Consider the following 15,497-nt stretch of genomic DNA (forward strand, 5'->3'; position numbering starts at 1 on the left):
TCCATGGACAAGTAGCTGTGGGCGTCTCTTACTGATCGTCTCCATTTCAGTTGGGATCGTTTGATCTCGGAAATACCGGCAGCTCCAGCACCAGCTGTTTCCACTGCGTTGACACACAACAATGGCTCCCCCCGAGGGTATGTCGACCTTATTCACTTGCACTGTCGGTAAAGAGGCCGTGTAGCATCCACATTTAAGCAAACTTCGTGATTTAAAAATAATAAAGAGTTATCTAACTGTTGGGAAAATATGCACCCTCAGTTAAGCACTAGATACTGGGTAATTCAATGCTGTCATTGATAGTTCAGGGGCGGTTATAGTCATTCCTCATGATTCCAAGATGTGTACTTTCTTTTTCTTCCCGCCCCTCGCAAAACAGACAGAGTATCAACACCCACAATCACACAGAAAACAAAGCACAGACACTCACATTTAAGCCATTAATCAAACCAGAGCTAAGTTAATTTATGTTTCAGTCAGTCCGTCCGCAATATTATTTTGTGTGATCCAGTCCTGCTTCCTTTCAATGCCCATTCTAAGCATGATAAAAGATTATGCACCTTCTAAATATCCTATAGAGCTAAATGTAACCCTGTTAAAGCACTTGGTGTACAAGTCATATTTATTACAGTTTACAAAAATAAAGTTCTTTCTTTTTGAATACTCATTGTAAAAGTGTTACGTCTCATCCTCTAAGCACAATCTGAGAGCATGATGAAGAAATTTATTTCCTATTATGCAATATTTGATTTTTAATAGCAAGCTTAGGTACTGCATCTGGCTTTGCCTGGGATGACTTTAGCTGCTAGTTCTTCTAGCAGTGATTTTATTGTCAACATTTAATCTATATTTTCAGTAGAGTGAAGCTTATTTGTGTGTGGCACTAGTGTAGTGAACCACATGTGCTCTTGATGTTCTAGCCCAAAGTTGAAAAGTTGCCAGCTTATATTTTGCAGCTGGGCCACAGCATTTCCAGTGAAAAGAAAGAAAAAAATTGAGGTGGCACCATCTGTCAAGTGACTCTTGCTCCCTTACTCCTTTTCCCTTTTTTTATCCTTATCTCTGTTTTTTTACTGGCTAAATATAGGGTATTCTCTCAAATTACAGCATTGTCCCAAATTTGCTCTGCCAGTAGATAATGCCAGTGTTTCCATTTTGAACTACTGCTAACATCTCAGAAAAGAGAAAATAAACATGCTTTGGGGCAACATACACCAACCAAACACAGTCCATGACTAAAGCAAAGACAGCAGGAAAATCCCTACCAGTTTTGGTGAAGATTGTGAAGCTTTGTGGATTTGCTACATAAATGCACAAACATCACACCGGCTTTATTTATAAGATTATGATTTTTATCTTTTAGAAAAGGACGCACTGTCGCAGTGTTAATAAAGAACTGCACTAAATCAATCTAAATAGTTTTAAATAATTTTTTGTTGGTAGAATTGTTTTCATGTCTAATAAAAATGTGAAGACACTTTCTTTTTCAGTATTTGACTGTGATCCTTGCAACTTTGTTCTTACTGATGAAATGGTGGAATCATACAATGAGCGAGGCTACATACACATTAAGTGAGAACATTTTCTTCTCTCCACTTAACAGTTTGAGAAGCAAAAGACAAAACATATGAACACAAGGCTGGCACAAGGCTGTGCTGCATGTAGGAGAAAGAATTACTATGCCCTACTTCTTCCCCCAAAAGAGAACCATTTATCAGCAAAAATATTGGAATAATTTTATGTATAAACTTAACTCTATTTTCTTAACTGGAAATTTAAACAATAAACTTGGGCCTGCATATTATCATTAATTTGGAAAGAAGGGACAAAGTTGAGGCTGGCATGTGGTCCCATCCATCTCAGGGTCTGCCCCCACCAGCCTATTCCCTATCCACCGTTGGTGCCCTTCCCCTGATTTTTGCTGTTTAACTGATCACTCGGATGATATGGCTTCACTGTAATAATTGAACCGAGAAACTAGCATGGTGAAGTCACCTACAAGTAGAAGAAAGATGTCCTGCAAATGTCTTCTTCGAAAATGATATTTTTCCTAAACATTATTCATCCCTTAAAAAAGAAAAAAGAAACAGTAGGCCATTTTTGCATCTCATCCCTCTATCACTGTGCCCTAGGTGACTGCCTAGTTCATCTAGGGGTAGAACCGCCCTGGATACATCTTCGCACAAATTTGCTAACAATCAGGTTTGAGGGACAGAAGGAAAGTACTATTTTCTGACACTCAGAGTTTGTTCCCTTGAATCCTGAATGAACAAAATGTTGCTTCTAATGCTCTGTCCTTCTATAAAACCCTATTCATCTGATATTTCTGTTTTATTTTCAGGGGTTTTTTGGAGGAAGAGGAATTGGCTCAGCTAAGGAAGACAGTTGAAGAAAGTGATGAGTTTTATAAGCAGTGCTATGGGGTAAGCAAACCAGAAGTAGGAGCTTAATATTAATTATTAACTAAAGTTTACTTTTGAGCACTAATTATCATTAATTGATAGTAATGTTATTAGTTTTTTTAACATAGAAAACAAGTATGCATGGTTTAGCTAACTTTATTAAGTCTCATGAGATAAGATACAAATATCTAGGGGCAACATTGACTTCAGGTTTCAGATGGAAAGGGTTCAGAGAGTCGCTTGTGTTTATGGAGTCATCCAGGAAATGATGTGACAGGGATGATCGTTCGGTGTGAAAAAGTTGTTAACACTGTTGAAAAGGTACGAGATTTATTTGTGACATGATTCAGAAATTGTTGCTGAGATTTATAAGTATATTTAGTGATAGCTGCAGAAATCATTTTAGCTCCAACTAATTGTTTTAAAACATATGTACCTATTGTTTGATAAGATCAACAGCAGCTAGCAACTTGATAATACTTTCATATGAAAGAGCCCATTTCATTGCAAGACAAAGGAGTTTCCAGAAAGGAACTGGCAGAATCATAAATATATAGAGCAGAGAAGGGAAGAACATTATACTTAAATAAAATTACTTAAAAAATAAGAGCAGCTATACTTTAGGACAGCCACAGCCAGTCCTTATGATTACTGCTTCATACATGGTGAAACAGTACCATTGCTTTCCTTCCTCTGGTGTTTATATAATTGCTATACACCTTGTATCATGTGGTGTCATACTCTTAACCTTTGCCTCGTGATATTCCTTTCAGCTTCTTGGTGGTGAGGTGTACCATTATCACACCAAACTAATGACAAAAGAGCCAAAGATTGGAGGTCAGCACATATGGCATCAAGATTATGGGTGCGTACTAAAGCTTACTTCATGGTCACGAGACCATCGTTGTTTTATAATTATGAAATAACCACGCATGAACAGTTTATATAACCAAACAAAATGAAACACATCAACGCCCTAAAGAACTCGGGGGGGGTAAATTAAGCACATTGAGTGGAGAGATTCACAAGATTTTTTTTATTGTGAGCTTGAGTTCTCCCTAAACAGTCTTTAAATTTCCTAACTTTCTTTATATTAAATCTGAACAGATATTAATGTAAGTCAGGTCACTGTAGAGGTATTCCATAATTTTATGTGTGTAAAGGTACTGGTACAAAAATGGCTGCCTTTTCCCTGATATGCTCAGTCTCTTCCTTCCCATTGACCCATGTCGGAAGATCAATGGATGTCTTGAGGTGAATATTTTACAGCATGGTAAAATAATGGTTATATTTACTTTCTGACTATAACATTTGCTATCACTAAAGCTATGAGATTGTTCTCACATAGAAGAGGGTGTGCTGTCACTACATAACAACACAATCAAGGATACCTGACCACAACCTGGCAGTCATCAATCACATGGTTTTGGGTCTAGAATGCACACAAATTCTAGAGAAATACAGGTATTATAAAATCTGCATGACCATGCAAGAGAAGATTTTTGCTATGGATGTATTTGCTTTATGAATCATTTATGTCTTTTGTAGGCTAACATACATGGGATCTTTGTGTAACTGCAGGTTTTAGAAGGCTCACACAAGTGCGGTCGCATCGATCATAACCTGACGGCAGGCCAGCAGGGCTGTGATCTAGAACGACTGGAGCAGATCCGGAAAGTCTGTCCTCATAAGTATGTGGAAATGGACCCAGGCAAGTCTGTATTCCTGAGACCAAATTATCCACAGCCAAAATTAGCCCTGGACATAAAACCTTACTTCCTTTCTCTCAGCCTCTTTCATTCTTTCTTATTGAACTCTCTTCATCTTAAATGCTGATAATAATAGTAAAAGCAAAATCTGTACAGTGTATGCTTGCACTCCTAAGGAGCATGCTCTTAATGCTGAAGAACAAGAACGAGACATGGGCAACATATGAGTGACAGATGAACAAACATATGAAGGGATAATGTTGGGGATAAATCAAGCTGGGATATATTGGACTATCCTTGTATCAGTATGGGTTTAGGTTTGTTTGACACAAACAGGGTGCTAAAGGAATGTACCCATTAGTGTGAGCTGCATAATACCATGGTCACACTGTCATGGACACACATAGAACAAATGCATACAAGATGTCCCCATGTGTTCTGTCATTCAACAAAAGATAAAGATCTGCAAGGGAACTTTGCTGCCCAACTCTGTTTTTTCTGTTGAAATTAAATAGGAGTGATCCATGGTTAATAAACAAAACACCGATAATCTCCCTTTACTACTAAATTTATCCTTGCTTTCTGTCAATGGCTAGTTCAAAAACTTTGTTCCCAAACAGAAAATATCTCCACCAAGCAGTAGGATTATCTCAATACCATCTACACCTTTATACACCTTTTACCCAGCATTCATGACCCTCTGGGGATGTTATTACATTCTAGTCCAAGTCTCGAATCAGAGGAATCTACTTCGAAAAGTCAACATACAAGTCTAGCAACAGAGCTAGATCTGTTAACTTGATTATAAGCGAATATAGCAACTGTCAGCACTTAACTTTAGGATGATGTGCTAGATTCTTCTGGCTGATCTAATCTCTGATGGGAATATTATGTGCACATCAAATCCATATAAGGAACAAGGGGATTACTTCCCCTGCATACACTGTGCCACAATTAACTTATTTATCCACTGAGGAATTCCCATTTCACCACCAATGAGAATAGATCCCTTTAAAGTGTATCCCCAGACAGGAAAGGAGCAGGTCTCCTGTATACGTCAGGGTGTTGAGTCGTCTGGCTCATGCCAGGCAATCTCAATTGCACATGGAGGTGGTCAAGTATCTCCTATAAACTGGTGACTCAATAAGTACCACATACAAATAAAATTATTTAGAAACTTCGTCTTACACCAACAGATAGTTGATCGATTTTGTTTCATGCATAAAGATTATACACACATGCTTATCTGTACAAAGTTTCCGTTAAAATCCATAATGCATGAAGTATGCAGTTATTACATTATATAAACCATAGATAAAGCTGATGCTGGTTCTACAGAATTGGTAAGAAATAACCTTGACTATGATTCCCAGGTTCGCACATGCAGTACACATCTGTAGCCTCTCCAGCTTTCTATTTGGGAATGACCTAACATTGTTCAAACCATGTAGTGAACTCTGTTTAGTACTAGTTTGCCCAAATAGACTTCATGATCAGTACAGTTGATTGAGACTCACATGCACTTATACATACAACCAAGAATGAAAACTCTTGAGTCCTGACACACACTCTGACTTGTACTTCCTGCTTCAGTCCTCAGGAGTTTTTAGGTTATCTGGCCCTTAACTCCTAAATAATTAATCAGGATCCTTTGAACTGTTTTTGAAGGATTCCCATCTTATGGCTAGAGCTTATAATGTAGCTCTTGGTCACATGACAGATCTGTCATTGTACACATGGTATTTTATACAGCATTTTACAGTTGCATGTATCTGTCTTCACAGGTGATGTTCTTTTCTTTCATTGCAACTTGCTCCACTGTAGTGGCAACAACCGCTCGGACACCAAACGTTGGGTGCTAATACCTGCCTACAATAAGGCCAGCAATGACCCTGTCTACAAACACCATCACCCCAACTACACCAAACTATACAAAGTAAGCTAGCACATTCCAGAGATAGGAAAGATTACTTTTTTTTATCACATAGTAACTTTAGTGTCAGGTTAGAAAAAAGGGCTACATTTTAGTTCTAAACATCTTCACAAGTTTTGAAAAGTGCTTTAATGCGACGGATGGGTGTCATTTAGACCCTGTGCCTGTAAAGCAGAAATAAAACCTCAAAAGAGTTCCCTTTTAAATTTGCATCTGATAAATGAACCTGACAAAGGTTATGAAAACCTTTCGAAATATTCTAGAACTATGCTACAGAGTCATATTACAAAAGTAGGATAATCTTTTTCCATATACAAACTTTGTTTCACAGGTGCCTGATTCTGCTATTCGTGAATGTCGCAACTATACGGATCTGACTGGCAAGGAGTTTATGGACCCTACCACAGACAAAACAACCGACGTCAAAGCAAAATAGTTGCCTTTAAAAACAAAAAATATCTGCATGTGATGTGGGAGAATGTTTTTATTTCCATAATATTGTTTTGTAATTTGAAAGTTATGGTCTATTTTTTTAAACAAATAATCTAAAATATACTACTTTTTCCTGCCTTTCTGAATATGGCGGACCCTTCTTGAAAATAACTGAGCATTCGAGATATGCATTATATTTTAAATGCAGTTTACTGTTCAATTTTTAAGATATACTTCTATTACAATTTGAGCTCTTAGTATTGACTCAAAGAATATTCCTAGAATAGAAACAGGTACAAGACTAGTGTAGCATGCAAGCAGCTTTTGAAAAAAAGAACATTTCAGGAAATGGCAATTTTTTTTTTTTTGTCGTTCGCCTCTTTCACACTTGGAGACCAGCTCTTGATATGAAATCGGTGGTCTTCTGCAGAGACTCCACCGGCCCGTACAGCTTGTTGTGCAGGGTCTCCGACTGTGGCCACGTCTCTTTCCTCAGGGTACGGAGATTCCTACAGTCCTGTAGGATGTGTTCTACAGGAAATGGCATTTCTTTCTTCTTTTTTTTAAAATCTTTCTTGTCACAAAAGATGTGTTAGCTTTAACAGCTTCTTTAAGATGGCTATACAATATATCTTCCACCAGCTTCAAAAGTAACTATTTTTATGTGGTAAACAGAAGCATTTGGCATCAAATGTCTGCATCGTCATTTAAACACACTGATTTTGTGTGATTGCGCCTGTGGTTATTTTTCATGAACATTTGTCAGCTTAAGAGACACTGAGCAGAAATATAACTTTTGTTTTTCTTTGCACTGAATATCATGGAGCATGGTATTATTGTTAATAAAAAAATTTATGTTCTGTTTTGCTCAAAATGCAAATTTACTGCGAGAGACAAATGGATAATGCTAAAAGTTGTAAGTGTGTATATTCAGGTCCGTATGACTTTTTAAAACTCTTTGGACTGTGCTGTTATTGTCATCTTACATCTGTAATGCATGGGACAATCGTAATCTTGTTACATGCTTATGGTAAATGGACTATTTGAAAATAAATTGCTGAACTACTGGTTCTCTGTTATTGGCAGCAACTTTTACTCAGTTTTAGTGAATGACTAAATCATAGATTGCAGCACTCTGTTAGGGAAAGTATCCTGATGACAGTGTAATGAGGGCTACCCACACACAAGATTTACAAGTTATTTCATGATATACTGGTCCAAGAATGTGGAAGTATGCATGGGATAACAATTATAATTATTGTTGAAGAGTTGAAGCAGAAAATAAAAATTCATGCTACTTTTATGTTGCTACGCATCCTCAAACTGCAGCTATACATTCATTCATCCCTTGACTGGTAGTAGCTACTAGGAGGAGCAGATGAGTTACCACGTAACCCACCATACGGTACACATTCGCACAGTGAAGATAATGCTGAACGTGTAGCTGTAGTTGTTGGAACCTTTATTATGATGATTGCTTTCTGTGACTAGTGTAATCACCACCTAGCAGGCAAATTCAATTCCACCTCAGAGGCTGCTGGTCGAGATTTCCACTAGCAGTGCTGTGACTTCTGTCTTGTTCCCTCCAAACTTTTCTGTACTGATTTTATTAAAACCACACTTCTCTCCTCTTTCATAACTGAGTGGGCTATTCTACCATGGGTTAGGGTTAGGTATTAGAAAACTGCTGATTATGCTGCAGGAGTCTGCCTTGCAGTTGGTTGCAGCTCACTTTTTTCCCCGGGCAGCACCTATTTCTTCTATTGGCATGGGCTGGGTGAAGCAAGTCACCCAAACTCACCAGATATTGTTTTCTGGTTTGCAGCATGTCTCTATATGTTTATCAACATGTCATGTAACTGTGTGTACACTGAAATTTCTGTGATAATTGTTTAATGCAAACATCTATGCACAGCCACGCCTTCAAATCCATGCACTATACACACACAGACTTGCCATCTGCTAAAAATATTTTCAGTGCAAATCCTGAAAGCATTTATTAATTCTTACAAAGCATAAAATGCTTCATGACTATTCTTGACTCTGGATTACATACATAAAAATATTGAGTACAGACATTCTTTCTAAAACAATTTAAATTATGAGATGACCAAGGTGAAAATATCTGATTGATCCAGCTGCTAATTTTTCTCCCTCCAGTGATCATTCCAATCTGACCTTTACTTTGTCAATCAATCACCTGTCCATGAATGCAAGCATGCCAACTCATGACACAGTAAAGAAACTTGCAAATATATTGAATGCAGACTAGTCAGCCAATACCCAACAAAGAATACTCAGTTGAATAATATATTAATCACTTTTACATCTCTTCAAATAACAATTGAAAAAAAATTAATAGTTGTCAACACAAAGAACTTAATTTGGTGATCTACTATAAAAATTTCATAATATGGAATAACTAAAGATGAAAAACATTGTATTGGTCACTTACATAGTAGCATGAAAAATGCACAGAAATTATAAATGTGGCACAAAAATGTAATTTATGTATGAACACTTAACTGCTGTAATGGGATAATATTGAATGTAAGTACATTGATTTGTACATTAAAGCCCCGAATGCTTGAAAAAATTATATGAAGTGTGTACAATGCCCACAGAACACATAGTATCAAAATGTGTATTTCACAGACAATTTAGCAGTTTAAGCAAGTATATGCTCTGATGAAAGCCACTGTCAAGGATATGTGAATACTTAAAAAAAAAACTGGTTTACTTGCATTTAGGTTTTTAAAAAAAAGGAACAAAATTATAAATTAGTGGCAACGCAAACATCAGCATCTAAAGCAATGATTTCAGCTTTTGCCCAACACCATTCTGTGCACAAGTAGAAGGAATAGCAATGCAACACAGTATCATGTTAGCTGCAGCTTCAGTAAAAAATAACAGTACTCACCACTGCCATTGTATGTGTATAGGCATGCAAACATATATGCCCATCTGTTTGTATACGCACTCTCTCTCTGTCAGAAACATACCTTAAGTATACAAAATTATCAGCCTTTTCATATAAAAGAAAGTTTTTTTTCATTAAAATGAGTGTTTGCTTCTATCTGGGCTAGTCAAATTGACATGGCTATGCAGTGCTGTGGCCCTATGCTCCTCAAGAAGCAGCAAGGACTAAACAAAACTATGCAGTGTAGGATCAACACATTTCTGTTTCCAACAGTTCAAGCAAACTTTGGCAAATCCTTGTGCACTCTGGCATCCATAACCATTGCACTGAGAATCCACACAAGAAATGGCTGGATCCAAAACCAATAGCATCCAACTCTAAACATACCCACAGAAGTTTGTGATACCAATGCAGTGCCAATTCCTTCTGCTGTTTAGCCGTGGCTGCACTTCCTCATTACAAGCTTGTCCACGCATTAGCTGTTTGTCCTGCCCCCCTTCTTTTTTATTTTTCTATATGCGCATATCTTAGCCCTGTCAAGTACTGTATGAATGTCAGTCACTTGTTCCAAGATTCGAACTTGCACAATTTCTTTTTCACATGACAGAAACCACAAGATTCTACTAAGAAGGAAAATGCAAATTTTGATTTAGAAAAAATAAAAAGCATGAGAATCCCAATATCAACTGGACCTTTCCTTTTTTCCTGCCATGAACACAGTGAGCATCTTGCCCTTCTCAAAATCTACGGTCAAAATATGCGTTCAAAGTGCTGGTCTGGATTTGGTGGCTGTTTGGGTGGTTGTTGATGTGGATGAGGAACTCGCCGACGAGGAGGAGCCAGATATTCAAACATGGAAGTGCCATGCCGCGAAAGCATTGGAGTCAAATCACAAGGCATTGGGTCATTCCAGAAGAAGTCATGGTTGAGGGCACTGTCTGTATCAATGCGTTTAGTGGGGTCAAGAGTCAGAAGTCTGTCTAAAAGGTCAAGGGCATACTGGTCCTTGATATAATGCTTCAGGCGCTCTTTCACTTTGCGCTTCTGTCCTTTTGGCAACTCCAATTTCCCATACAGTTCCAGATTCTCCACACCCGGCCAGACCTGCAATAAAGAGAAGACAGGAAAAATGCTCTTTAAAAAGTGTGCCACCTAGATTCATAACATTAAGCTGATGATTCTGTTATGCCCCAAACTATTTGCAATAGGTTACTAAAACTAAATCAGAAAATAGTTTTCACATTAAATGGAATGTACAAAATAATTCCACTTGGATACAGATATAGAATTAAAACTGTACTTTGTATTGTCATTTTTTTCTCTTGTAGTGTAAATCCATGGTAATAGCTGTCTCCACGAAACTCAGATGTCTAATTTTCTATTATATTAAATAAAAAAGTAAAGCAAAAAAAAAAAAAAAACCCTCTTGCTTAAAGGAGAAAATCCACTGAAAATAATCACCAACCAAAGCCCTAGTGACTAGGGCCTAGTCTTTTCCTTACTTTTGCACAGTGTGATATGATATATTCCAGCACTGTAAACCAGTTTGAGCATAAGTACGACAAAATAACAGCACACGTGTATTTGAGTGGGAAGTGTATGCGTGTGCGTTTGTGCTAACTCACATCTGGTGTAATGGAGCCACACAGCTGTGAGATGAGCTGCAGCTGGTGCTGCTCTGTATTGCCCTGCATGATGGGACTGCGGGTCCACATCTCTGCCATGATGCAGCCAGCACCCCACTGGTCGATGGCTGGGCCATAGTTACGTTCACCCAGCAGCAGCTCTGGTGGGCGATACCACAAGGTCACAACACGATTTGTGTATCTGTTGGGCATCCCTGAAAACAAAGACAAAAGATTTAACTCAACTGTAGCAACACACAAGAAATTCCAATGTATTTTCATGCAGATTTCATTCTGCTTTTAAAAGCAATAATTCTTTGCTTAGTAAACCAGTTTTAAAAAAATAAATGTTTTAAACAGCTGCAGTTATAGTGTCAGGACTGAGTTAAAGATGGAGAAAAATGACAAAGCTCTTTAAAGTCTTTTTTTAGGTTTAAATGATTCCCTTTTCATCACAAAATTTAAGAATAAGGCATTTCAATATTTTTTTGTAGTGAAACAGTGTACTCCTTACATCCATATACATTCTGGCAATGAAGTTTTATCATTTTAGTATAAAACAGAAGGGGAGATAAATATTGAAAAACCATCGCAAAATTTGCTTGCAACGTTATCTCTCTCCCTTTCTTGCAAGAAAATAGACGAAAAAGGACCAGTTAACATGTAGGATCTGCACTGCATGATATATAGATAAGAAGAGGATTATTTGATTTTTGAAAACTTGTAAGAAAAAAGTGAATTTGTTACATATGTTTTCAGTGATGTCACTAAAATATGATTGTCAAAAAAAAAAAAAAAACCAAAAAAAAAAACCAACAACCCACATACATTTAGCTTCACATTCTGTAACTGAAAAACATTCCTAAACTATTGCAAATGAAAACAAAAGAGATAGACATACAGATAAAGAAATTAACGAACATCAATACCAGAAAATACTGTAGAGAGAAATATTTATGGAAAGTCTACTGGATACACCAAATTTTCTTACTGATTTGCAAAAAAAAGCAGTGTGTCTAGAATGATTTGGGTAAATAAATGTTGATTTTTGCATATTTTGAAATATAATCAACATTATTATTTTCAAAGAAACGTTCTAACAAGACATGAGTCGACTGTCGATTTGTTGATTTTTTTTTCCCATTGTAAAGGGACCCCTTAGAAATCTGAAGAAGGGGTCCCTGGGACCCTAAAGAATTTAGCCTTAGCAGAAGCTCTGTGCCACATTTGGTAAAGTGTACATACCCCACTCCCACCTTTAAAAAAAAAAGTCATACCTCAAGTAATCATACCTTTCATACCTTTGCAGCTGAAGGCACGAGCCAAACCGAAGTCTGCAAGCTTGAGCACCCCACTTTTGGTGATAAGGATGTTTGCAGCCTTCATGTCACGATGCAAGATTTTGTTGCTATGAATGAAGAACAGCCCATTCAGAAGCTGCATCATAACTTTTTTTATCTCTCCCAATGTGAACTTGACGTTGACATTGCTAAGCAGTCCAGCCAGGTCATGCTCACAGAACTCAAATACAAGGTAGAATGTACTCTTCCAGCGATTATAGGGAGATGCTGAGGACAGATATTTGATAATGTCATCAGTTCTGATGACCACAGTTCTTCTCTGCATTGTTTGTAAAACAAAGTGGGTTATTATGAAATAACAGTAAATGAAAACACTGAGACTAAGATGAAATTGTTTTTCTCCTAAAACGGGCTAAAACATAAAGCAAGGGGAATTCCTTAGATGAGACTGACTGGTATGCAAAATATGACTTCAGTTTATAGAAATAGTTTATACTAGGAACAAAAATATTTATTAAACAGTCTAGCAATTACACAAGGGTAAAAGGGAAAATGTAAGGACGTGTGTGAAGAACTGGAAGGACCGCATGGCAAATATAAGGACTTATAAGGCCTTACGGCGAAAATTCTCTACTTGTAAGGATAGGTAAGGACCTTGCAAACCCTGCATGACTGATATTATCAGTCAGTGGTTATGCACAAACTCCAGTTAAACATTCACTTTGTCTACATAGCAATTATGACAGCTTATGGCATACTTACCTTTGGTTCTACAGATTTCAAGTAGCTCAACAACATTTTCATTCTTTAGCAGCTGTAGGATTTTAATTTCACGTAATGCAGTGATAGGAAACTGCCAGTAAAAGAAAATTTACAAGTTAACAAAGCTACATCTAAACAGAACTATACTGGTAAGCAAAATGCTTACACACATTAAAACGCATTTATGAAAGGGTTTCTTACATCGTTTAAAATGATGAAAGTTGCAAAAGTTGCCTACTATTTTCATGGAGACAAAACAAACTTACTGTGTAGTTTGCCCCCCCACCCCCCCTTTAGCATTTTTTAACATGGTATAAATTCATGCACATTAATGAGATAGTCTTGTGAGTCAAAGTCCCATGCAAGTAACATTTAGAATAATACTAAAACCAGTAAGCAAGTATATCTAACACCAGATGTGTAATGATTCTGTACAGATATGAGATAATTACTGAGCTCAGGATAAAATCAGATAGGATAATCAAAATTACCCCTTCTTTCTCATTTTCCATGAGAACCTTTTTCATTGCAACCAACTTTTTGGTCTTTTTGTCCCGAGCCTTGAACACCTCACTAATGATGAAACAACAAATAGGGATCATTGTAACAAAAACTGTAAAAACAATTATGGATGTTATGCAGTTCTTCATATTTGCAGCAATATTAGCCAATAATCTAGAAGAATTTTGATGTAATAAATAACAGGGCAGTTAAACTGAAAAATAAAAAATGTTACCCGAATGTCCCCTGGCCAATTTTTGTAAGCTTCTCATATTTTGTTTCTTCTTCACAGAAGGGAAACTTCAAGTCATCGTATTTACTCATTGTAGTAGTGGTTCAGTAATGAGCCACGTTTCTTTCTTTACTATGTGTGCATCACTCTTACGTAGTTTTTAAGTACTGTTAATGGAAACTATGCTCTGAATAACAACGCCACGAAAATAACAAAAGCAGCCACATGGGTACGCTAAACTATATAATAATTTAGAGTGAGAGGAACTTCCGGTATGCCGCCCAGATCACTTATCAAAACAATATAAATAAAAGTTTTCATTTATACTAAATTATCAATTAAATACTCTCAGAATAGTCTCAAACTTAAAAAACGTACTCATTATTTAAAAAACTCACGAATTCGATTATAATGAATTTTGTTTAATGATGTCTACGGCATGTGTTGTGAATGAGGATCGGTCATTGCTACCCTCTCCACTCCTATACGAACGTTAGAAGCGTTTCACACGTTGTGGGCGCATTTTAATTGCGGCTTGTATTTAATAAATAGAATATGCTGTTATGAAGTGTCATAGGAACCGATGGACAAGACTGGGAGGGGATAATACTATCCTTTTTTGCACACCCCCGCACCCCGGCAACACGATACAAAGGTATAGATATAGAGTGGTGTGTTGTTGAGAATGCGGGAGGGGACGGCTGGTAATTAAACGACTTAATGGCTTTGGGGGAATCATTTTATGTGGCCTGTGCTATAGAAGATTTCGTTGACACTTAAATCGTTACCAGTTATTTCCTAACGATCCGTAAAAAAAGTCAGTGTTCAGTGAGTCTCCATCTGCAGAGAAACATTCTGGAAAAAAGTGTTAGAAGGCTTTATAGACCAGTGATGGGGAACTTTTTTCCTCCAAGGGCTATTTTGATATTTATAACATCATTTGCGGACGATACAAAATTATCTACTTAAAAATTAGCTTGTTATATTTAGTCTAGCTGTAGTTTTGCCAGGGTACATGTGTTAACACTTTTGCAAGGTGTACAGTCCCAAGGAAACATATAATGAAGCATTTTTGACAAATTTTGACAGAATTTGATGACACTCATTTTACACCATGTAAAAAAAATCATGTTACAGAAACTAAAACCAGAGAACTCGTCACAGATGGCGGAGGTAATGAAGCACACCAGGAGACTGGACTAATGACGGACGACAGCCAAACCCGAAAGGGAGCTGGCGCCCCGACAGCGGATTTACTGAAGCCAAGGCAAAAGTTGAGGGTGGGGTGCTGGAACGTCCAGACTTTGTACCAGACTGGCAGGATGCTCCAATTAGTCAAGGAGTTTGACAACTACAACTTGGACATCCTGGGAGTCAGTGAGGTCAGATGGACCGGCACGGGAAAGAAGAGACTAGCGTCAGGACATACCATCTTGTTCTCAGGACGATCAGACGCTCAGCACTCTGAAGGAGTAGCTCTACTCCTCAACAAGAAAACGGAAAAGGCACTGCTGGAATGGAAGCCTTATGGACCCAGGCTTTTGAGAGCAAGATTCCGTTCAAAGTACACCAAGCTGACAGTGCTAGCTTGCTATGCACCAACAAATGACTCCGAGGCAGAAGACAAGGATGCTTTTTACGATCAGCTCCAGGCAGCCTCAGAGAGCGTTCCAGCCCACG

The 15,497-nt window shown here is 37.6% G+C and overlaps 2 protein-coding genes across 3 annotated transcripts; one reads left to right on the forward strand and one right to left on the reverse strand.

The window, feature by feature from the left end:
* Position 1: 1 nt before the first annotated feature.
* LOC112575240 (ectoine dioxygenase-like) lies at positions 2–6,788 on the forward strand. Its single transcript, XM_025256944.1, has 9 exons — positions 2–137; positions 1,491–1,572; positions 2,342–2,423; positions 2,613–2,723; positions 3,176–3,267; positions 3,566–3,656; positions 3,984–4,113; positions 5,896–6,047; positions 6,376–6,788. The coding sequence occupies exons 1-9, from the start codon at positions 122–124 to the stop codon at positions 6,478–6,480; spliced, it is 861 nt and encodes a 286-aa protein (XP_025112729.1). The 5' UTR covers positions 2–121; the 3' UTR covers positions 6,481–6,788.
* A 1,666-nt stretch (positions 6,789–8,454) lies between these two features.
* Positions 8,455–14,064, reverse strand: LOC112575238 (cyclin-dependent kinase 9-like). Of its 2 annotated transcripts, none has more exons than XM_025256942.1 (6): positions 13,821–14,064; positions 13,576–13,657; positions 13,085–13,175; positions 12,323–12,589; positions 11,022–11,236; positions 8,455–10,500 (listed from the first exon to the last, which is right to left on the reverse strand). In XM_025256942.1, the coding sequence occupies exons 1-6, from the start codon at positions 13,907–13,909 to the stop codon at positions 10,147–10,149; spliced, it is 1,098 nt and encodes a 365-aa protein (XP_025112727.1). In that variant the 5' UTR covers positions 13,910–14,064; the 3' UTR covers positions 8,455–10,146. The 2 variants fall into 2 exon arrangements, with proteins under 2 accessions (XP_025112727.1, XP_025112726.1); XM_025256941.1 differs by having other exon boundaries at positions 12,314–12,589; positions 13,821–14,063.
* Positions 14,065–15,497: the final 1,433 nt, after the last annotated feature.

Source organism: Pomacea canaliculata, linkage group LG11 (genome assembly GCF_003073045.1).
Source record: "Pomacea canaliculata isolate SZHN2017 linkage group LG11, ASM307304v1, whole genome shotgun sequence".
NCBI lineage: Eukaryota > Metazoa > Mollusca > Gastropoda > Architaenioglossa > Ampullariidae > Pomacea > Pomacea canaliculata.

Bases quoted from the DNA above. Each gene is read 5' to 3' on its own strand.
- LOC112575240 (XM_025256944.1), top strand. The intron at 1,573-2,341 runs GTGAGAACATTT...TTTTATTTTCAG, and splicing joins CGAGGCTACATACACATTAA to GGGTTTTTTGGAGGAAGAGG. The intron at 2,424-2,612 runs GTAAGCAAACCA...CATTGACTTCAG, and splicing joins TTTATAAGCAGTGCTATGGG to GTTTCAGATGGAAAGGGTTC.
- LOC112575238 (XM_025256941.1), bottom strand. From the start codon at position 13,909: ATGAGTAAATACGATGACTTGAAGTTTCCCTTCTGTGAAGAAGAAACA. The intron at 11,237-12,313 runs GTATGATTACTT...CTTTGTTTTCAG, and splicing joins CAGCTGCAAAGGTATGAAAG to GGATGCCCAACAGATACACA. The intron at 10,501-11,021 runs GTGAGTTAGCAC...TCTTTATTGCAG, and splicing joins GTGGCTCCATTACACCAGAT to GTCTGGCCGGGTGTGGAGAA.